This window comes from Dermacentor variabilis, chromosome 9, assembly GCF_050947875.1.
Source record: "Dermacentor variabilis isolate Ectoservices chromosome 9, ASM5094787v1, whole genome shotgun sequence".
Lineage (NCBI taxonomy): Eukaryota > Metazoa > Arthropoda > Arachnida > Ixodida > Ixodidae > Dermacentor > Dermacentor variabilis.
Genome location: NC_134576.1, coordinates 102,242,866 through 102,266,477, shown reverse-complemented (window position 1 = coordinate 102,266,477; position 23,612 = coordinate 102,242,866). Strand labels below are relative to the sequence as shown.

At 45.5% G+C, this 23,612-nt stretch overlaps 2 protein-coding genes across 5 annotated transcripts in view; one reads left to right on the top strand and one right to left on the bottom strand.

Moving 5' to 3' along the window:
* cora (erythrocyte membrane protein band 4.1 like coracle) overlaps positions 1-4,263 on the bottom strand; it is a 58,963-nt gene extending 54,700 nt beyond the window's left edge. For 2 of the 3 annotated variants that reach the window (XM_075668880.1, XM_075668882.1), the window contains exon 1: positions 4,081-4,262. The gene's annotated coding sequence lies outside the window, so the exon portion shown is untranslated. Of the gene's footprint in view, positions 1-4,080 lie in introns of all 3 variants that reach the window. The other variant, XM_075668881.1, reaches the window with a different exon arrangement.
* An 832-nt stretch (positions 4,264-5,095) lies between these two features.
* LOC142557199 (ubiquitin-conjugating enzyme E2 W) lies at positions 5,096-22,101 on the top strand. 2 transcript variants are annotated; one of them, XM_075668884.1, is made up of 7 exons: positions 5,096-5,359; positions 5,538-5,617; positions 5,708-5,799; positions 6,396-6,498; positions 12,479-12,634; positions 14,985-15,060; positions 21,461-22,101. In XM_075668884.1, exons 2-7 carry the CDS (start codon positions 5,540-5,542, stop codon positions 21,472-21,474), a joined length of 519 nt encoding a protein of 172 aa, XP_075524999.1. In that variant the 5' UTR covers positions 5,096-5,359; positions 5,538-5,539; the 3' UTR covers positions 21,475-22,101. The 2 variants fall into 2 exon arrangements, with proteins under 2 accessions (XP_075524999.1, XP_075525000.1); XM_075668885.1 differs by lacking the exon at positions 5,538-5,617 and having other exon boundaries at positions 5,100-5,359.
* The last annotated feature ends 1,511 nt before the right edge of the window (positions 22,102-23,612 follow it).

Sequence of the window (23,612 nt, the reverse complement as noted above, 5' to 3'; positions counted from 1 at the left end):
CAGATACACCAACGCCTCCACCTGATCCTTGCCGTAAAGACCTTATCTAAAATTCATTGTGTGTCCTAGGAATATGAGTACAAACAGCAGGCACTTGAACAAGCTTTATCTTATCACTCTGGAGCCCTCGCTCCCTACAGAAGCCAATGCCCAGTGAAGGGAGGAGAATGTGATACCAAGAAAGCACAGCATAACATGGGCTCTCCCAGCATTCCTCTGTCACTATCCTAGTCTAATCTGGGTTTGAGTGTCCCAAAGCAACACACACACTATGACAGAGTTGCCATGGTGGGGAAGCAGGCCCAGATTTTTTTGAAGAACCTGGGTTATTTAAAAGAACACTAAGGAGAAAAATTACTTGAAGCTGTACTAGTAAATTAGCCTTCAACCATGCCAAAAAAGTCACTCTTATTGTGAAAAGAGGCTTGGTAAACCAGAAAAGAGGCAAAAATGAAAGATGGGTGGCAATGACCCCTTGAAGTTTTCACACCAGCTTACCTCGACGCCTTGGATTTTGACCGTTGTTAATTGTTTGTCAGAAAAAAAACTAACTACATTGTGTTCTGAAGGAGCTGAAGATTGAACATGGCAAGTTTCGGAAACTTTTACTGAGCCAACACAGCCGAAATATGATAAAATACTTTGAAAGCAGTGATATCAGACTGGCGTACTGGTGCTGGGGTTTCAGCGTAAAAATTTATATACAAATTCGACCTCCATTTTTTTCTTTTAATAAATAACCTAGCATTGTGATATAGAGGAAAGTAGAGCTCTCAAAGAATACGTCAAACTGGTCAAGTGTTTCCATTCAGTTGAATTTTAACCACCCGGGATTCTTTACCATGCACCTAAGACCAAGAGCGAGAGTATTTTCACATTCCCCTAGACATTAAGTTATGTCACTCAAGCCCGTAAAGTCGTGCTTACAAGCGTAACACCACAGAAACTGAACAATCACATCGAGTTTCTTTTGTAGCAACAGTCATTATGCAGACTCTAGCATCTGCAGTGCCTATATGCGCAGAAAAAGTGCTTGCCAGGAATCTATGCATAGGGGGGAACTCTGCAGGAATTCAGATGAAGCATGGGAGAATATCCAACTTAAGAAATGAGCATCTCTTCTGGACACCTAGGGATAGATGAAGATGGTCCAGATGAAAGGGCACGATGGTTCAGACATTTGCCAGCATCAACGCCACAGACTGCAGAGACAGGTGTTGAATTCTGTTTGCTAAAGTACTTTGGATTCTGCTATGAACTTTGCGAGAAACTTCATGGAGCACCTGGCCAAGAGACACTTCTGCTTCGAGAGGAACAATAATTTTTCAAGGACGGACACAGAAAAAGAGCAAGAAAGGACTCGGTGAGCAAATGAGGCAGAGGATGAATGATGGGCGACGAGAAAAATGTGGGCGAGGCAAACAATTTGCAAAGGTACACCTTGACACACTACAGCAGCATCCAAGAAACTGGTGTGCAGCTGTGAAACAACCTTCAGTGGATCATTTTATCTCAAATCTTCCCAATTCAACGGTGTGCCAGCAATGGTGCAAGTTCCGTGAACTTTGACATCAACTTATTGCGAGACCAAACCAAAAAAAAAAATTTCTTCAGCAATAGAAATAAGCAAAGAGGCCTGGGCAGAAACTGTATAACAGTCACACTGATGATGAGCACCTTCCCTTTGCTCAAGACACCAGTAATGCCCGTTGAGATAGCATTAATGAACTAGTTTTCTGACATGGTACACCTAAAATGTTTTAACTGTGGTTGGAGAAAAATGGCATCTTATGGTGAATGTTCAAAAAATGCTGTCCTATCATGGCAGTTTTTCTCGAGTCGTAGAAATACCAGCCCCCATGGGATTGTGTGTTTCCGAGACCCACTTAGCAGTAAAATGTACAAGTACAAAAGTTCAGACTACTTAATAATTAAGCTGTGGTTTCTCTTTCCAAAACTGTCATTTATTTCAGCACCTTGTTTATGTCTTACAGAATGGAAAAAATGCTGGTTGCTCATTTTCATCCTTACTTACTGCCGGGTGCAAACTAACCAGCTAGGATTTGTCTGCAACAGTTATAGATTTGAAAATGATGACTAGCAATTCTAAGTGCTTGTTTCCAGACTCCCTCCATGGTAAAAATCTTCCTCATGTACATTCAAGTGATAATGTAAATGCGCCAATGCAGTAGAACCTTGCTGATAATTTCCTCGCAAGGCCATGGGAACAAAACCTCTTAAGTGCTGCAAAAATGTAACAGTAAGGAGGATATCACTGCATGGGCTCTGAAGAACCAGAAGCAGCCCGTCTATCACACATCAACCTTCTCGTAAGCAGACACACAAAAGCTTTATTTGATTGACTGATTGATTGATATTACCACACACGAAGTACAAAAGAAAACTTTCACTCTTTTAGCTACAGCACATGTCCTTGAGTTCACCACGATTGTTGTGTTCAACATACTGAGGAAATGTAGAATGCATGTGCAATGAAAATGAAGATGGCATACGCATAGTTGTATGCGTACTCAACAATTTTTTTTTTGCTGCTTTAATTTACAGTTGCTCGCTATTATAAGCACACAAACGGAATAAGCAAAGGGATATATGCACATAATGTGTTGACAATACGTGTGACGCTTGTTGCCAAATGCAATCATATCGCCATTAGACAACAGAACCGTTTACTGATATGCGGCATCGTCACAGGAGTAATCCTAGGTCCGAACACATGAACAACACTGCGCGAAGAAGCCTGTGCGGATGCGTCAAAACGCAGCTTTCCATCAAGCGTCCAAGAGTGCAAGCGGTACGCGCTATTGCGTCTGCAGATGTTGCTTCATTTCTCGCTTTTTTTTCTCGTCCCACCGTTTTTTTTTACACAATACCAAACGCAGCAGATTTGAGGTCAGGCTCTTGCAAAACAGTTTCGCCACAAATGCGCGCAACACCGCTCTTCTGCTTCGCAACGAGGCATTCCGAAACCTTGCACTGCCATGTGCGTTTCAGTGCTTGACATTCCGATCTTCCCGCGCAGCAAACGGAAATCGTGTCTCGCGTCCAACGCCCGCAACCGCTTTCACGCTCCATCGCGCAATAAAATAATCGACGGACGCGCTCGTTTACGCAAGCGGCAGATAAGACGATTATCGGCGCGTCACAGCCACCGCGGACGACGCCATCCGTCGCAGGTCAAAACATCGCAATAAGACGCTTCTCTACTTTCTGAGACGAGCGCAAATTGAACGGCCGCGCCCCCCGACCCCCTTTTTTTTTTCCTTGGCACGGTCCCTGCCCCCGGGCTACAGGCGGACAAACAAGCGAAAGCTGGCTTTTGCCACGCCTCTGGGCAGCTCTGGGTCACCACCTCACCGCAACATGCCATGCGCGCGCAAGATCTTGATGCGGCAGCGATCGTAGTAACGCCGAGCGCGGTCGGTAACGAAAAACCGCAGGCCAACAGCGAGAGTGTGATTCGAATCGCTGATGACGCGCCAACGGACAACACACGCTGGGAAACTGGTCGCCTGCGCCTCCGCCCGTTCGCGGCACATACCGCCCGGCTCTCTCTGAGGAATGTGCGCGATCAAACAGGTAGCGGAGTGCGTATCGCTTGCAATAAAGCTCGCTGCCTCCAATCGTACGCCAGAGAGCTCGCAGACGCGCCCAAACACACGCGGAACTCGAATGTGGCCAAAGTGTAGGCTGTCAAACGGACCGCCTATGTTCAATCGGCTTGCAATGTTTACTAATTTCGTTCCGAACCGGCCATAGTGACGGGACAGCGTCCGTAGCTCCGCAGCACGGAGAGGACGCTGCTCTCCGGTTTGGCCAACCCTCCGCTCCGGACGAGGTCGACGGAGACAGGAATTATCGACCATTTTTTAGGCGAAATGGGATGATCGCGAACGAAAATTTTTAGCGAGAGCAAGGCGTTTGGGCGTCGCCGATCGCAACATGGCGAAGCTAAGCCTCATAGGTTACTTTCTTTTTCCGTGCAAAAGCTCGGTGCATTCGAAAAGTTTTGGATCGCTGTCACGGGAGCAACGGGGACGCACCGTCTTTCGCGCGACTTACCGGAGGATGAGCTGATGGGCACAGGCTTGGCTTATTTCGCAAGAGGGCGCACCCTCGTATTTTCCTTTCGAGCACTCGATTAAAACACAAATCTTCGGAAAATCCGTCCACCGCACCACAGAACCAAATCGTGGACACTCCCTCGACTCCCTGCTCATCAGAGCCGAACCGAACACCGACGGCAGCGCCCCTAGCGAACTTTTGCGCCGCGGACTTGGCCGCTGTTGATGCACGTTACTTCAGCGGAGGGTGGGGGAAGTAAAAGCAACGTCATGAAGAATGATATTGTCTTGTAATTTATATCGATGGACTGTGAACCTGAACAGCGCTCTTGTTTTGCAGGCACAACATACCCGTATACGCACAAATTCAATTTGTATGTCTAGTACCATTAAGTTTTAACCAGCATGTCTTTCTGTATTCACTGATGTCATTTTTATATCAAGTCCGAGCGGCTTGAACCATAGAGGATGTAGTGAGAAACTCTATGGCTGGAACGTTCCCAAATAGGAACGCTCTGCATGCATGACGATGTGTATGTTAGCAGGGTCGGTAGAAGCAGCCATATATTCGGCTGCTCGTAAAAAGCGCCACATGGAAATCCACAGGAGCTGGAAGCTCGGTATTGGAATTCTCTGCCGGAGTTGAGTATAACTCACTCCTTGAGGCTCATAACTCATAATGTATGTATGAAATAAGGAAGAAACAACTCAAAACAAGTAACGTGAGCCTGAATGACTGAACGCTCTCGCTGGAAGCAGCGATAGGCACAAGTATTATTAACTAACGCTTTGGTCGTGAAATGGCCATTTAAAACGAACAGTGCAATGGACTACAGCCACTAAAGCCGCTGCAACTGCAGGTAGCATCATAGAATTAAGAACCAACCAATGTAGCAGCGGTAACGGGTACTAGGGTGGTAGCCGTCGAAGGGCGCTGGCTGAAGCGCGTGGAGAGATTGAATAACAGAGGTGGCGCCAGCTGTCTCTTCGATACACGGTAAGCGCTCACAGCTGATTGACACTTTGTCTAGCACTGAATACAACTCCGACGTGGGTTCGCAGGTTGTTCATCTCGTTGCAGTAATTTCTATGGGACTGTTTCTTTGCGATCCACCCGTGACGAGTGCCCCGAACCGTGCTTTCCTAGATGGTTTGTCCTCGCCGCAGGAGCGGTCGGTGTGAATGATGGGACTCGTAGCCATGCCTAGGCTACCGGATTCACCGTCCGAGTGAAAGGCCAATCGACCACAAGCTAAAACGCCATGGCGTCAATGCAGGTTGGTTTTTGAAGCTGTGCCGCTCCGTAGCTGCAACTATCCGAAAACAGATCGCCTATCGTTATCGCCTTCGCTGCCTGCTTTCGGTGTAGCGGCGTTCAGCGGACGCGGTTGTTTGTTTCGTGTGGCCCGCGTAACGTACAGAGCGTGTATTCTCTGCGTTTTCCATGGGGCCCAGAAATGGCGCTTCTCGGAGCAAATGCATGCAAGTATCTAATGGACGCTCCTTCCACGTCCAGTGCGGGCTGTCTGTTTCTAGTAGGTGCTTCCCCCTCCCCATTTTATTGTGCCGCCGCGATTTCACGACGAGGAATCCACGACTGAAACGGAGCCGCCACTCTTTTACAGAAGAGGCTTCAGAAGGAGCTGCTCTCCATGCAGAAAGAGCCACCGCCGGGTGTGAGCGTAGACATGGACAACGTTGGATCCAACTTGACGCAGTAGGTGCCCCTCCTTCTCTACCGCGCTAGATCGTCGAGTTACCTGTTACATACGCCGGGCCTTGAGGCGAGCACGGTACAGCGCAATCGCGGCTTCCGGTGTCAACATCGCCTGAACAGTCACTCGCGCACCCGTTACGATGGGAAGTACTGTTTCCCTTGTGTCACACGACCCAGGGCATTCGGTTCGTTGGATTCTATTCTTTGTCATAGCACCTTTCATATCTATCCTGGTATGCTACAAAGGTCAGTGAATCGGAGATAAAAAAGGCACGACTGTTTTTTAGTCTGCTTGTCTATGCCAATTGCCTGATTAGTTTGGACTGAATCTACTAGAGTTTGGTATTCACCCTTTTTGCATCCTGTTGTACATTTCTTAAACATTTAGGTGTCCGACACAGGTAGGTGTGTGCTGTACAGCCCAGTACGAGCATTCAAGCTTGCCGATAGTGATGTGGAATAGGGTAATATTTTTGAACAGGGAGCAATGTATTATCCTTTGTGTCAGTGCTTAGTTCAGGCTCAGTGGCTGCTTCAGTTTAGTTTTGTGATGAATGCTGTGTGTGCCTACATTTCTGCTGATTCACATCTTGCAGGTGGATCGTTGACATGGAAGGTGCCAAGGGCACGCTTTATGAAGGCGAGAAGTTCCAGCTCCTATTCAAGTTTAGCTCCAAATATCCATTTGACTCTCCAGAGGTAAGCGCTCGTTCTCGAACGCCAACTTGTGCTATAATGCAAAGCGATTAGAGGTACGGCAAATATTTAAAATTTTTAACACGAATTGAATACTTCTGTTTCACTTGAAGAGTTTAAGAACAGTCTATTTGCTAACAGAATCTGGTGCTCAGCTGCTCCTGCACCGCGCAAACACTTGCAACCTGAAACTGCAGAGCTGCTTTCAGGGGGGGGGGGGGGGGTATATTTTTTTAAAACATACAATGTGTCAGTTTTGTCTACTTCATACACCCTAGCAGATTGCTCACAGAAATCACAATAGGTTTGTTAGAGAATCATAGGCTTGGCCAGTTCCTGTGAAATTGTTCAACTTATTTCAGTTCAAGAATGCTAACGCTGCTCCGTACTGGCTCAAGTGCCTGACTTTTTTCTTTTGTGCACAAAAAATTGTATTCACATTGGTCCACGTTTGCATAAAGAGAGTATTTATGTGTGCACTTCAAACATACTACACCTTTTAGGGCTTACCTTGTCCCCAAACAACACTGTAAAAAAGTTTGCACCCTTTGGTGTGTATTTCTGTCATACAACAATAATATCTGCCTTGCTTTAGTTTCCTTTCTTGAAGAATGTGCTCACCGCTTTCCTGTCAAGAGTGCTGCGTCATGCCAATAATGCACGTGTCGTTCTTGACGTGGAATCACTGGACCCATAGCAATAAAGAAAGAAAAGACATGCAAGATTGATGACAATTATAGCTGTGTAACAAAAACACAACCCAAAGGGTGTAGCTATTTTTACAGTGAATAATCGTCATCTGTCTTGCATGCTTTTTCTTTTTATAACTCTGTGCACATGGCATTTCCAGGTCCTGACTGGCATGTATATTATCAGCATGACATTGCATTCTTGACAGGAAAGTAGTGAGAGCAGAGTTTCCAGGAAAGAAAGTGCGAGCAAGACATATGACGATTATTGTTTGGTGACAAAATACATGCCAAATGCTTTTTTTAGAGTAACATAATTTAAGTAGGGAGGTGGCACAATGCTATGTCACGCAGATAATGCACATACCATTTGTGACTAAGAAGTACTGGGCTTGCAGCGTTAAAGAAAGGAAATTCGGGCAAGACAGATTACAATTATTGTTGTGGGACAAGATATGCCACAAAGGGTGAAAACTTTTTGAAGAGTACACACAACACTAAATTTGCACCTTTTAGAGCTCATATCCCCAGACAACATTTTGTCCTCAAACAGTAATCGTCATTGTCTTGCTTCTTTTTTCTATTTTGAAACCTCTGCATTCACTGCTTTTCTGTCAAAAATGCTGCGTCATGCTGATAAAGTGCATGCCATTCGTGACTTGGGAGTACCACACACGGTTTTAAAGAAAGCGAAAGTATACAAGGTAGACGACAATTATTGTTTGGGTACAAGATGTGCCTCAGAGGGTGCAAACTTTCCTTGGAGTGCTTAATCAGATTATTGTTTGTGTGAAAAAAGAAATGGTTAAGTAAAGAAATGCACGCTAGATGGTCATTAAACCGTCATCTTGCGTACATTTCCTTTCTTTTACTCTGTGCTTGCAGTACTTTCAGGTCACAAATGGCATGAGCACATCAACATACGTTCTCAACACAAAAGTAGCATGCACATAGTGTTGAAGGAAAGGTGAGCAAGACAGGTGGCAATTATCATTTTGGGCTCAAGATAAGCCTCAATAGGTGTAAAAATTTGTTAGAGTGAACAATTATCGAGAATCTTTTTTTTCCCCATAGTGAATTCAGTAATTTCCTGTCTGGATTGCTATGGTTTGCTGAAATACGAATGGCATTCTTGAGAAGACAGTACCAGGTGGACTGTGTTAAGGAAAGGGAACACTCAAAAGGTTGGAAACTGCTGTATGGCAAAGTTACACCCTAAAAGCTGTAAAATTGTTAAGAGTGTAGTCATAATCAGTGTTCAACACTGTGCACCCGTTCCTTTTTATTTGCAGCCACCATGCATGTCCCAGCTTCTCGTAGCTTTTCCGACAGTGAAGCAATTGTTGCAGGGAATTAAAAAATGAAATACACCCAAGCTTGTTGGCAGTTATTGTTGCGTGACAAAATCACATTCTAAACGGCATACAATTTCTAAGCGCGCAGCTTACCCTTAAGCCAATGGCATCAAAATTATCTTGGCAGTGAAGACATTAATAGTTGAAGTGTAGTACAGAACACTTAGTACAGTAGACATACTGGAATACCAAAAGGCAAATGTAAACAGTGGCAAGCTCCTGCGACACGACTATTGCAATGACTGACTGTGTCCCGCTTACTTGCTGCAGTGAATGCATCTACAGCATTGTAATCTTCATGAAAATACTTCTGGCATCACTTTTTTAAGAAAATAGTAGTGCAAAAACACACAAGAATGCTTCTAGCACATTACAGGTAATTCCGGTGCCACAAGGTGTCGTTGCAAGCACAGCAGATGATTGGTATGTTATTAAGTCTATGGTAGCTTGTCTTCACAAGCGAATTCTCTGTTATAACCTGCTATGCTAGATGCCGTTAGTGTACAAGAGGGAGTGCCATATTGTCGGCCTGCGTATATATATTTGTATAAGTAACTGCGATACAACCAAGTGTGTCATTTTTGGACTGCCTCCAGAGTTATCGTGACAGGTGTCAACTTTGTTCTCATAGTAAAGTTCAAACAAATTTGCGCCAGAAATTTGCTATTTGATGTATGGTGGCATTAGATTTAGCTCCCTCTGAACAATGTGAACCGTCTCTTGCAACCATACGAAAATATACAGAGAACCGGATGGCCCGTGTACATCTGACCACATGACGGTTCCTTCCTCTGTTGTAATTGTCATGTGCACGCAGGTCCCCGTTATTATTCTCGCATAGTAATTGTTATGATCAAACAAAATTGTGTTGACCTTTATTACTTGTTGCTTTGCAGTTTGAAAAGATCAGCAGAACTGTAAAAAGGTCACTGCATATAGAATGGCTGGCATTGTTATTTCAATAACTTAAAAAAGTACTTTGCGCTTAATTTTGCTTTGCTTTCACTCACACGAAATATTGCAGCAAAATAGAACTTTTTATACATATTTCTATATTATTCAAAAATACATTGCAGAAAAGAAAAAAAATCTTCAGCCCAAAGCTGGGGCTCATTTTCATGTGTACTGCTGGCAGATATCTGCAAAGTGAAATTGACACCACGTGGCCTCTAAGCAGGTTTGCAGGTATTATTGTTGCGTGCACTTCGTATGCTCTTTCTAAGCCAATCATGTAGCACTAATTCATTAAATAACTGCAATCCATCAAAGCTCTCTCCTTTACACATCACTTCGAAGTTACAGCGACAGTGCTTAAATGTCCCCTCATCAGGTTTGGGCATCTTATAAACAAGCAGGGCGCATAGATCATGCTCTGATGATTGTGTCTGCAAGATGTGACACCACTGCGTGCCTCGAACGCAGCCTCAAATTCAAATAGCATCCTGCACACCTTTGCTTTCAAGAGAGCCTCACTTCCCAGCAGAGAGGCACCACACCAAAAGCTGCATCTTTACCACGACGAATGAGTGTGATGTCACCAATTATGGCATGCGACTTCGGTAAATCATCCAATGAAGAGCATGCAAAACCACTGCTGAAAGTGCACCATGCAGCAAAAACAAAGATTAGAAGAAAGAAAATTGTAAAGAAACCATTGACAATAATTGGAGAGTTTTAGTATGTCTGGAACGAGCTATGGAAAGAAGAATGATAGGCGTAACGTTAAGGGATAAGAAAAGAGCAGATTGGGTGAGGGAACAAATGCGAGTTAATGACACCTTAGTTGAAATCAAGAAAAAGAAATGGCCATGGGCAGGACATGTAATGAGGAGGGAAGATAACTGATGGTCTTTAAGGGTTACGGACAGGATTCCAAGGGAAGAGAAGCGTAGCAGGGGGCGGCAGAGATTAAGAAGTTTGCAGGAACAACATGGCCACAATTAGTACATGACCGGGGTAGTTGAAGTATGGGAGAGGCCTTTGCCCTGCAGTGGGCGTAACCAGGCTGCTGATGATGATGATGAGTATGTTTGATATTCCGTCAAACACAGGTAGTTTGGGTGAATTGAATGGTGAGCGGGGATGTAAACGTGAGTGGCTGTAGTGGTGACGCCACCTGTTCCTAGTTGGCAGTGAGCTTGCCTCCTGGCAGAATGGCAACACAATTTAGATTCTCCTGTAGTTTCGAACCAACTTGAAAAACTCTTGTGGTGGAATGCTCCTTCAATTGACAATGTGTACATGACTAAATTTTCCTATGGGGCTTGGTGAGGGGCCCTGTAAGGCGCCCAATTTACATCGTATTCTGGCATCGGTGAGCATAAAAGCGGTGAGACAGGTGCAGGTTTTCGGTATTTCTGAAAGCATGGCATCAGATAGCTTGTCTTAACAAACAAAGGTGGAGGAAAAGTCACCCCAATACAAGTAGTAGTAGTGCACATAATATGTAATGAATTCTCTAGCTACAAATACGGTGCATGTTAGCTGTATAGGACTGCCATATAAGTTGGGTAATGAAAACATTTTCTATAACTTTACTTATGATTTCTCGTTTACAGGCACTCATGACTCCAATATAAACGAAGATCACATTCTACACGAAAACACCTTTGTTACGTGAAGTATTTGTTAAAAGCCTACTACATGGTGATTGTAGCAACAAAATTGACAAGTATGAGGTTTACCTTATTTTGTGATACCTGATAATTCAGTGTATGTGTGTTGGTTACATCAAGGTTTGAGTGTATCTTAAAGAGGCCCCGAAACACTTTTCTAGCTAACCATTGAATGGCCTCACTATTGAAATACATTGTTCCACAAATCTCGGGCAGCAAACATTCTTCTAATTCTTCAACTGTGAGTGGTTATCGCTGCGATATGCAGCTTTCTCTCTCTTTTCACCTCTGGTAGCGCGCTGGGAGCTACACAGTGGAGAAGCCAAGAGGGCAGATCCCCGGGTAGAAGTTGAGTGTCGAGACGGCAAAAGGGCTCGTTGCAGCAGATACATCTGTCATCGCAGAGGCCATGCGCAGCAGGCACCGCTACACGAAGTGCAAAGATGAAACTAATTTTCTGTCTTGAGTTTGCAGACATATGTTTCATTTATTCAACTCTAAGTTAGTAATTATGTTTTACTGGGAATGTTCTCGCGATCAAGAAATTGGCCGATAGCGTTGGCGGGCCAACTGCTTTCGATGACGATGTTGCGGATGCGAGAGCAAGCGACTGTTGACTACTTTTGTCACAAGATTGTAAATTCCCTGCTGCATGCAGTGCAAGATTATTTGGCTCGCATGTTCACAGCAACCTCTGCTACAGATCGGCGTCATTCTCTTTTTACTATGTTCAAAAAGTGTTTCAGGACTCCTTTAGGAATTTCTTTGCATGGTAATTCATTGCATATCCAACTATGCAGTGGACCAGGCTGATTGGAAACTACCATATAAGTTTTGACATTACAGGGCTTGGCTTGAGATGTTGGCATCCAAGAAGGCTGAATGTTGTTTCTCCCTGGCAGATTTGCTAGTTAATTGACTAATTATCACTGAAGGTTCAGATGGGTGAAACCAGTGCACTCAACAATTCAGGTATATGTTTCAGCTCGACCAATGGGACTTTAGATGTACTAAATTATTAAATTATATACTAAAGGACATAATCACCAGAAAGACAAAACACGGAGGGAAACAAATGACAACCGTAACTGTGTGTTTCTTCTTAGCGGCAATTATGCCCTTTCAACCAGCAGAATGTGCTGCGGAATTAGTTTCCATGTCAGCGAAAACACGCTGCCGTCAATATGTGGTAGTATAGCAGGTGTCGGCAGGTATGGAAAGGATTACAAAGAATAGAAAATGACAAGTGTGGAACCGATATCTTGGCACGTCGTCAACTGTCCCCTTCCCCCCCCCCCTTTTTTTTTTGTCGCCGTTGCTGCAGGTGACCTTCCTGGGGCCCAACATTCCGGTGCACCCCCATGTGTACAGCAATGGTCACATATGCTTGTCCATCTTGACGGACGACTGGTCTCCCGCCCTGTCCGTGCAGTCGGTCTGCCTCAGCATCATCTCCATGCTCTCCAGCTGCAAGGAGAAGGTGCGCAAGCTGTCTCGTCTGTGCACACTTTGGCAGTGAAAGAAAACGTAGCATTTTGATGGAATAGTAAAGGAGTACCACCGTGACATCTTCGACTTGTGTAGGGGTTGCACTCGTAAATTCAGGCCTCATAGCTCGTATAAAAATTAGTTGTCTGTGAGCCCCATTCCCTTTTCCCATGCGTGCACCTCGTAAGTTGCGGCCACACGGCAGCACCTCTACACAGTATTGATGGTTGTGATTACAGTTGATAATCCTTTAGCATGAGGATTGTCAACTTAATCATTGGCATTGTCACAAAGTTCATTTCTTGGTGTCTCGTAATTAGTGCAGTCGCCCTTTCTGGCTGTACCACCTGCTCACTACCGCTTACCACAATTTGCAGCTATGTTGTCGCTCCCACATCATCCAAAAAGCAGGCGAGTGATATGCACTGCACTCCTCTATTCACATTTTGTGTGAAAACCTAAGGAGTTTTTACTTTTGCAACCTTACGCATGGCACAACGAGGATGGCTTCACCTCTCAACAGCACCGTGTCGATGTGGTGCACAAAGGCTTTGTCGTGCTGTGTGTCAGTCTCCTGTTTGCATGCTTTTGCTGCCGTAGACTAATCACCAGCAAAATTTGTATCGTAATGCTTCACGACCTGTCCTTTAGTGCTGTGCTTACATGTACAGTAGGAGGAGAGAACATCACCTGGCTAAATCTACAAGAGACACTAGGAAGCAGCCACTGCATACTGCATACGAGAGTAGCTGCAGCAGTCATGAGAAGACAAATTGGACAAGCCAAGATAACCAATTGGACTCCTTTTCAAGCAGAAAGTGAGAAACAGCTTGGCAACATAACCACCTTCAAAGAATGGTGACAAATCCTCACGGAGTTTCGAAGGTATTGCACAAAACACATAGAATGGACAGCAGACATACTGGAGGTAGACGGGCATCTTCTACGCCTCTGGGAAGCCAAACGTGGTCTAATGAATCGTTGGAAGCGCCAGAAGCACAACAGGAAGTTAAAGCTCAAGATTGCTCAAGACACCTGCCGGCATTTCCTGAATGGTAGTATAAGCCACCATACACTCCATGCACTCCTTGAAACGACTGGCAGCATATCACACCACACAACACAACCACAGCCGATTCAACACTAGATATTGTGGGTGCCGGGGACATGCAGGAATAGTGGGGAATGAAGAGGTGGACAGGGTAGCTCTAGGGTTTACAGTCCGAGCACCCGAAGAATCTATACTCGAAAGTCTACCATCTGTTCCAAATAAATACTCGGCTTTATCAGCACACTACAGGGGAACCAGGGTGTGATATCCTCCCCCACATAAATCACTCACGAGGGCGGAGGCCACTGATTGGGGACAGCTCCAGTCAGGAACTTTCTTCAACTTACACTTCCAACTTACTGAGTAAAACGTACCCCACCAGATACGCAGCTAAATGCCCGGGGTGCGGTCAAAAGCCCACCTTGTATCACACCACGTGGAAGTGCCATCTTATTTATAACAGCAGTCCCCACAATCAAATCCAAGTGCGGAGCAATGGGAGGCACTGCTGGCCAGCGACCACTGTGAGGACGAAATTGGTCTCATGCAGTGAGCACGCAGGGTAACTGAGGCCGTTGGAGCCAAGGACAAAGGGCCCCACTCCTGCTAAACCCAGCCAAGAGTGTCTGAGAAGACTCTGACAAACTACAACAAAAGACCTTGCAGGCACCAATAAATGTTTTTGATAATGATGATTACACATACAGTGCATGCGAAGCTATAGTTATTTCATTGCACAACGTTACGCATGGCACAACATCCAAGTCTGCGTCCGTGTACAGCTTCATTTTGTAGCAGTCCGATTGCGGGGCACCAGATTGAAGCTGCTTCAGCTCCACAGTTGCGTGCTAGCAATGATGGAGTGGTAAACGAAGCTGAATGAAAGGCTTCCAACAAACTGGTCGTACAGCGCTGCAAGCATGTCGGTTTGTCAAAGCAGATACAAATTTATTTACATTTTATTTATGCACGAGGCAGAGCACATAAAGTTAGACCCAAATTTATGAGGAATAAAAGTGTGAACCTTATGCGAGAATATACGGTAGTTGCACTTGTCCGTGACCTCCTTAGCCTGATTATTTGTTCAGGTGGACTCCCCTCTCCACTTTGAGTACTAATGTGCAAATATGATGTAGCAGCCCCAAGAAAGAGCTGAACTCTTACGAGTGCTTTGCTTTTTTGTTTGTGGCGGTTCTGCTAAAGTATACTTGGGGGAGAGGTCAGAGATTTCAGAAGCAAGGCATTTTCTAGGCAGACTGCCGCATAATGCTTGTTTTCTTTTTTCTTGCAGAAGCGACCCCCTGACAACTCGCTCTATGTAAAGACCTGCAACAAGAACCCCAAGAAGACCAAGTGGTGGTACCATGGTGAGCCTGCTGTCCACTCTTCTTTGTCTGTATCTGCCATGGTGGCTAAATAGCCACACTGTTTTGCTGTCGAGTCAAAGGATCAGGTCATCATTACAGCACTGGCATCCTCACAGGAGTGTAGTGCCAAATTGCCCATACTCCGTTTCATAACTTGACAAGCAATGATGTGGAAGTTACGAAAGTAGTGCGGTCGTACAAGTCTCACTCTGGGCTTATGGCTCTGATGGTGGTTTCCTTACCTGCGACACACTGTACAGAATAACTACAGTTGACCCATCGATAACGAAATTGGCGGGGAAAGTGAAAAAACTCCCTTTCGCAAGAATTTTGTCCTTGCACAATGAGACAGCAAAGACAGGGAATGCGCTGCAAAACGAAAGTCAACTGTCATGATAGCATTAGCCTACTTTGGCGAGCCTTGCTCGAGGCTATCCAGAACCACATTGGCAACAGCACGAAGAGCGCCCCATACGTCGGTCAGCTATGACAGCCATGCCACGTAGCAGTATTCTCACCCAATAACTCTCAAGGATACAATCACTTTCACGGGATTTCTCACGACTCGGCAGCGGACAGATTTGCGTTGGAGAGTAGCAGCATTCCATGCACGCAACAGCGTTCCTCCTGTGATAAGCACGCTGTTGTGGCATGGCACCAGGAGTGTCGTCGCCCATATGCGCCGACGTGTCCAAAAGTGATTGACCGAGAATATGGCCCCATGTGGCAAATGCAAAAAAAATTAAATTATGGGGTTTTACATGCCAAAGCCACTTTCTGATTATGAGGCATGCCGTAGTGGAGGACTCCGGAAATTTCGATCACCCGGGGTTCTTTAATGTGCACCTAAATCTAAGTACACCGGTGTTTTCGCATTTCGCCTCCATCGAAATACGGCCGCCGTGGCCGGGATTCGATCCCGCAACCTCGTGCTCAGCAGCCTAACACCATAGCCACTGAGCAAATACGGCGGGTGGCAAATGTACATCCAGTGACACTGAATGCACTCGCAAAGCTCGTTGGGCATTACCAAAACTAACGTATTGAAGAGAAAGGGCGGTGGGGGAGGGGGGGGGGGTGTATTCTCAGACGACCACATTTAAGGACTAAATATGTGCGACCCCTGTTCTGAATCATGGCCTCCATTTTGGGCGCCATAAGCAAATCCACGTTGGCGGGACGTGGGTTTTTGCTGTCGCTGTACTTCGTTTTCTCTGCACCATCTGCACACGAAGCTGCGCAGTATGCACAGTACGTGAAAAGAGTCGTCACATGTCTGTAGAGGTCGATGGTGATGCTGCCGCAACATTTGAAATGGGTGGTCGACAAACAAGATGGTGGGCACAAAGCGTTTCCAGTGCCAGCAGTGCTTCGCTGTGTTTATGATCAAATTTAAATGGCAGTGGCCTCACAAGTATCTCACAAGTGTGCTGCGACGGTATTTCAAGCAATTAAAGTCGGCAGAAGGTGCATGTGAGCACTTTTCTGTACTCTGTTAGCATTGTTACATGGGTATATAATGTGGGGACTAATATTCCAGCAGGTTTCATTAATGAGGGATTGCAGTTTCGTGACGTTTCATTGTTGAGACATACAAAGTGCATTGAATCCCATGGACGTTCGCCGGGACAAGAGAATATTTTGTTTTGGCGAGAATGTCATTATTGCGGAGTTCTGCTGTACTCTGTAGATTACAACTACAACTTGTGGGCGTAAGGGTACGTCAAATTGCCAGTCATTGATGCTCCTCTGCGTGCGACATACTTTTTCGGTCACGAGCAGAAGCTGTGGCCACTGGTCACACAAAATTGTCACTCCGCTTGTTCGGTTGTAAATAGGTTCAGATCTACGATACGTTTTGTAATAAACATGTCGCATTTCGCTACATAAAAGTATGCACTTCGTGTTACGTCGGATTGATGATGCTATTTATATCTTTTTTCACATGTGAAACGCTATTTATTTTCTAGGGAATATGGACAGTTTGAGAAGTCATTCGAGTGTTTGTAGCATTGCCTGCTATGTATGAAACTGAGCATGCGTGTACTGCTGAAATTAGACATGACCAGAACTTTAACCACTGGGCCTTAGTTGGCAACATGGGGCAGCATGCATGATTGCTCCTTGTGCGGGCTACTGAATTTCACATGTGATAAGCCATGTGCTTCATGCCCGAGTTAATCCTGACGGTGGTGGTAGTTACTGTATTTATTCGATTATAAGGGGGCCATGAGAAAGGTTACTAGGTTAGGGGACACGAGAGAAAACTTAAATACCCTACAGACACGTGCACGTAAGGGCTGCACCTTTTCTCTTTTTTTCTTTTTCAAAATTTTGACGTGGTGTGGCCATTACACGGGACTGAACCTTTTGGTCAAAATGGTGTCGATGCAACCGGCGACTTGTGCACACCCCGGATCAGAGGTTAACGCACAGCTCTCACTATGTAGTAGTGGCATGCGCAAATTCGTCGAAAGGTGCGTGCAACATTGGTGCATCGCACGCAATAGCTTCTCCATTAAGAAATTGGGGCTGCCATGTTAGGGGTGTGGCCGTTACATGAGTTTATACGGGTCTACATATATATATATATATATATATATATATCTAAGGCCGATATAAATTAGCTGATGGATTATTTGGTATTCAGAACTGACAGGAATCGCTTGAAATACTGAATCAACAGCAGCTCTGTGGCAGTGACAGTACTGCGACAAAGGCACATCAATAAGGCAGAATTTGCATTGCCATGAAGTTGCACCTCAAGGCAAAAATTTGCATAGAACCCGCACCCCTCCTTTACCATTTTCAGATTCACAGTGTGGGTTATGTGCACAAAAATATGGTGCTGCATCACCTGCGAAGGCATATTAGTTGCTAAAATTTGCGCTGCCATCTAAAATCTGGAGCTCCTGCCACCACGTTGAAGTAGTAACTGAATCTATCAGCTTTGCATATAAGGACATCAGGGGTCTACTTCAAGACTAACGATTCTGGGAAGAAAAAAAGAAATGGCCTTATACAGGTGGACGCACTTATAACCGTACTGGCTTTAACAATATATCGGTGATAACAATGAGAAGTTGCTGCACCATCAACTATGGTATGTTTTTCATGGCGAAATAACCTGCTTACTACAATGCCACAATGCCGCATTATCGGTTATAATGATGAAGTCTAACTGCTGGGTGTCCGTGCCGAAAGGTAATTGAATACGAAATCCTTGAAAAAAAAAAGAAATTCGAGCTGCTGCACGATGGCCCGCTGCCACAACAACCGCTGCACGCTCATTTTAACGTGGTAGTGTTAAGGGCCTGGTGTTGCAAAAAATCCGGCATCGCTGTCCCGCGTCCGACTTGGTTTCAGCAAAAAGATTTTCGAACCACCCATACCCAGGCCCTCCATGTGGCACAAGGAAGTTACTGAAATAATTGAATTTCTCAAGCTGAAATACTTGTGTGATGATAGTGTCAGATTGCAATTTGACTAGAAAACGTAATTCTGTTATGCAAAAACTAAAAAAAAACCCTTTTCCAGAGTTTCTACCATTCATAGACCGGCCACGGTGTTTGCTTTTTGTGCACGTCGGCTCGCAAGTATCCTGAAGACCACACGGTGCACCCAGTTCCTTGAAATACCTCCAGATGGCACTTGCCTCCGCCACATCGCAGCGCACGCTTCTAGCAGAGAGCATGCCTTCGTGGCCAGTATTTCCTAGTAAACATTACAGTTACATATGCTCCAGTTGCCGGAAAGCATCAGAAGCAGTCAGGGATCTTTGAATGCTATCACGTTCCACTCTTAAAGGGCCCCTCGCCAGGTCTGGCCACTTTGAGCTAACTAGTGCAGAGCATACAGTGTGCGCTAGCGATCGTGTCCGCGAAATATTACTTCGCTATGCGCCATGGAAAGATCTGAAATTTCAAACCGAACTCCGTTTGCCCTTCCCCTCTCGGCCGCTGTGCTCCAAGCCGGAGGGTGATATACACGTGTTTATGCTGCTCGTAGTGACACATGACCTCGAGACAGTTCTTATTTCTGTAATCTGTTGCTTGATAATAAAACACACAAACCGAATGTCTGTATGTTTTTGTTTTGCTTCGCCCAGCAGCAAGAGAGATGTACTTCCATTTCATCTGCTTGTTCCCATGTCGTGCAGTCGCAGGCGAGGACACTGAAACTGTCATTTTCTACTGTGTTCCAGCATGGGATCATGCTCTGTGATCCGCTTGTGTCTGCCTCAGTATACGTGTAGCACAGCATGCAAAACAAGACAATCGCAACAGCTCACATGCGATGCCATCAGCAGAAGTGCACCGCGCCGAAAAAAAATGAAGGCAGGGCCCGTGTTTCTTGAGCTCTAATATGGGAGAATGCAGGGAAGGAATTTCCCTTGCGGAGGCTAGATGGGGCAAGTGGAGAGAGTGTCTCGCTTTGCAGTGGCGCTCGCGTCCTGAAATCGTGGGTTCGCTGCACCGAACTATTTATATCTCGGCAATTAATGAACCGATTTGCAAATTTTTTTTTTAATTTATGGGGTTTTACGTGCCAAAACCACTTTCTGATTATGAGGCATGCCGTAGTGGAGGACTCCGGAAATTTCGACCATCTGGGGTTCTTTAACATGCACCTAAATCTAAGCACACGGGTGTTTTCGCATTTCGCCCCCTTCGAATTGCGGCCGCCGTAGCCCGGACACATTCTAATGTATAACCTAAATTTGCTATGTGGCCTGGTGAGGGGCCCTTTAGTTAACTGTACTTTAATTAACTTTGCCTTAGTTAACACCAAAAGTTGAGGGTCCAACTTTTCCAGCCTTCTCCGCACGCCTCTCTCCCGTCGCCCTTCCACCCCTCCAAACACAAATGGGTTGTGCCCATAGCTCCACGCTGCGCCACTCTCCGAAACACGAATGGACCGTGCCAACTGCACTGCTCCCAGATTGCTAGCTGGATCCTCATTCAGCACAGTTCTGTAAACAGCTTCAATCGCTTGCGTTCGTCTTTGTTGGTTGTGTTGAAATCGTCCCTGGCAATGTGGTTTCTCAACCTCATTTGACTGGCTGCCGAAACGGAAGATGGCTGATCTGCCCGCTGGTCATCAGCAGTGCACGATGTTGCCGGTGAAATAAAAGCGCACAGCTATAGATTCGGAAACTAAGTGCTTCCAACCAATGAAGCGGTCGTCACAAACGTGCTTGCACCGGATAGCGATGGCGATGACGCGGTAGGGCAGGCTGCCTCAAAGGATGCCCGGCAGATGATTTGGTCCCTCCGGGGCTTCGTTTTCGTGAGGAACCTTCCACGAAGCACCTGGTTACCTTCAAGAAGGATGTAGGCAAGCTTTGCATAAAGCATGCAAGGCTGACAGACATGAGGTTTTCTCGTGCAAGCCAGTGAAAAGTATGTGGCGAGGTGCCCTGTGGCGATCTCGCCACAAAAGGCCCCCAAAAAGGGGCCTTTTAAAATATGTGAGAAGGTTGCTGCGGCAGCCTGTCAGCTTGAGAAATCCAGAAAAAATGGCGAAAAGGCGAAGTTCACATATCGCTCGCAGCCTGTGACCCCGCTTCACAGTTGTTATACGTAGCATTGTCATTCTTTAACGCCAACAGCCGCGGCCTGTTACACGCAATAAGAGCGCCCAGGAAGCAGTTAAACGAGCGAAGACAATTGGCAGCCGGATGGAGGAAAGTGGTGGGGAGGGGCACTGGCCTCCCTGCCATTATAGTTTTCTCACATTAATGTTGTTTGCTTTCGCTTGGAGATACTCAGATTATTTTACATTATGCCTGATTACACAATTTAGTCTAATTTAATCAACTTCTCAAGTGTTATAATTAGATTAACAATGTCAGTGAGAAAATTGTTGAGCAACAGCCCTGCCATCTCCCTATTGTGATTTTTTTCATGCAACCCGGTGATAACAATGGAATTTGCATGGCACTTTAATATTGTTATAAGTGGGTTTGACTGTATTTAAATAATTACATTCATGTGGTGTACTATCAGCATACATTCTAACGTGAACGATTCCGCAACTACTCCAATGCATTGTTCTGCTAGCAGGTTCACATGCATTTGTAACAGTGACTTATATTCACGCACAGAAACGTACACTTGGGATTACTACACGCTTAGAAACTGGCTACAGAGTAATTACATGTCACACTTCCAATGTAATTACATGTAACAGGCATTTTGATTGGTCATTTCCTGTTGGAATTTCAATTCTTGTGTTGATTGTGCTTTAAAAAATCCCAGGTAGTGAAAAAAAGTGCTCTTTTAATGACGGCATGAGCAGAACCACTTCCCCGGAAGACCTATGCGAAGAAATGTTCCACATTTGGAACAAGACATGCTAACCTCAGTGCTCTCTTTTCCTCTGCTTTGCCACGCCGCAGACGACTCGGTCTGATGCCAGGGGGGCACCTCCTATCTCACCACCGCCACTTCCTCTAGTCACGCTGCCCTGATCGCTTGGTCGGTGCCCGCCGTCTGCCGCAGTGAAATAAATCGCTCGTCCAGCACGTCTCTGTGCCCCCGAGGCAGCAGAAGCAGGCTCTGTCGGGAACAGCAAAGAAAGCCTCACCTCTCTTCACTTGGAACGGGCGACGCACCATGTGGCAGGGCTCCAAGAATGGCATCTGGCTAGCTCCACGTGCTGCCTCGCTTGGGGCAGGCCCCGAGGCGCTCGGTTGGGCCAAACCAGCCTCTACAGCTACTACCGCACTGGACGAATAAACCTTTCTTTTTTTTTTTCTTCTTATTTTCACCGCAAGCTTAGGATGGCAGCCACTGTCTACTAGTGACTCGTGTTGCCATGACCTCCGATGACTCACTGGTCAGGTGGCTCTAGCCAGCCAATGTGACCACCATCAGTGAACGGACAAAACCTGTGCAGATAACACAAAAAAATGAAAGCGAAAAGCCTGTTGGAAAGACAAGTTGTAGTAGTGCCGCCAGTCGCGGACATGTGTGTTTTCCCTTTTAAGCATTGTTGTGCGATGTATGGCGTCTAGGAATAAAGACCATGCCAATTTTATGCCGGTGGTCTTTCTGTTTACAAAAGAAAATTTCAGCGACCTGTAGAGAGACTTAAAGATAGTTAATTTACGACCAGTATTGCTTTTTTACCAATGCCAACCATGTCCACTGGCTAATGGAAGCATTGCCACAGCCATGTCTGTTGGGGTTAATTTTTTGTAGTGAAATTCATAAAAACTAGCAGTTTAGCATCAAATGCCATTTTACAACTGCAGAACAGTTCTAAAATGGCATTTCATGCTAAACTGCTCATTTTTTCTTGATATGTTCGGTTGCAAGCATGCAGAACTTGTCTGTTTCGTCCATAATAAACTTTGACACGTTTGCGGCTACAACAAAATGGAAAAGTATTGGTTGTTGTGAAAAGTACGGTGGCTCTATCTATCACTGTTGCCATAAAACGCAGTGCTGCCGGTGTCGTTCAGAGTAAATTGAGTTGTGCCGTCTGCCATGATGTTAATGAAAAATTCCAAATTGTAGGGCAACAAAATGGTGGCGCCATCTCCCAGTGTTGCCAAGAAATGCACTGTTGTGCTCTAAACAGCGACGGACGGCACCACCATTTCGCTGCTAAAAAAATTTGACGCTTTGTTAGTATCATCGTGGACGAGGACGCAAACTCCTTTTGGGACAGAGCTGCTCCAAGGAAAGTAGAAACTTGTGTTCCAGGAGCACTCCAGATCTGCCATCAGAATTCAGCATCAGTAATACAATAGTTCCTCATTTGAGTTAATGAAAGGAAATGAAAACGTGTATGCGTGATCTTGACAAGACAGAAAAAAACATTTCGCCTTTGCGTTGCCAGTCTAACGCAACAGTTGTGCATTGCTGCGTCTGATGTGCGTGGTCTCAGAGATGGAAAGCTTAGCGTAGACACCGTGGCTGCCACGTGCCTTCTCGTGTTCGGTGGGGCCAGCAGGGCATTGCTCCCCTGCACGTACTTGCCACCTCCCCTGTGTAGCTTCCAGCGCGCTAGTGTAAATTGGGTGAGAGAAGCTGATGATTGGTCTGATGAGTACATCTAACTTCGCTTGTGCTCGAAGGATAAAAAAAATGTCCCAAGCAGGATAGTCATGAGGCAACGTAATTTAACGGTGATGTTATTCTGCGATTAGTTCTAAAAGTGTTTCAAGGCCTCTTTAAATGAAGACCAACCTTAACATGAGCAAGTGACAGACTGCCACTGATGTGGTTGTATGCAGCAGGTGGATGTCTGTGTACACTCGCGCACTTTGTTCTTGCGATTCCTGTGGCTGCCACGTCCGAGCACAGTCAGACAAAACTTTCACAACATTGTTTACTTTTTTTTATTAGCAACTTCGCCCCTAGTTTTGTTGTGTCACGGTGTTAAGCTAATGTTAAGCTAATGTTAAGTTAATGTCACTGATCCCAGGTCCGGCATTTTGAGATTAACTTCAACACTTGCCTTAGTATGCTTGCTAAGTGCCATCCTTTCACAAGCAAGACGCATGTGGTAGAGTTCTTACAACTTCGAAAATATGTCGGCAC

What these genes read in the sequence shown, in the direction of transcription:
- LOC142557199 (XM_075668884.1), top strand. Translation starts at nt 5,540, where the DNA reads ATGGCGCTTCTCGGAGCAAATGCATGCAAGTATCTAATGGACGCTCCT. An exon ending in ATCCATTTGACTCTCCAGAG is followed by an intron (nt 6,499 to 12,478) that starts GTAAGCGCTCGT and finishes CCGTTGCTGCAG; the next exon opens with GTGACCTTCCTGGGGCCCAA. An exon ending in TCTCCAGCTGCAAGGAGAAG is followed by an intron (nt 12,635 to 14,984) that starts GTGCGCAAGCTG and finishes TTTTTCTTGCAG; the next exon opens with AAGCGACCCCCTGACAACTC.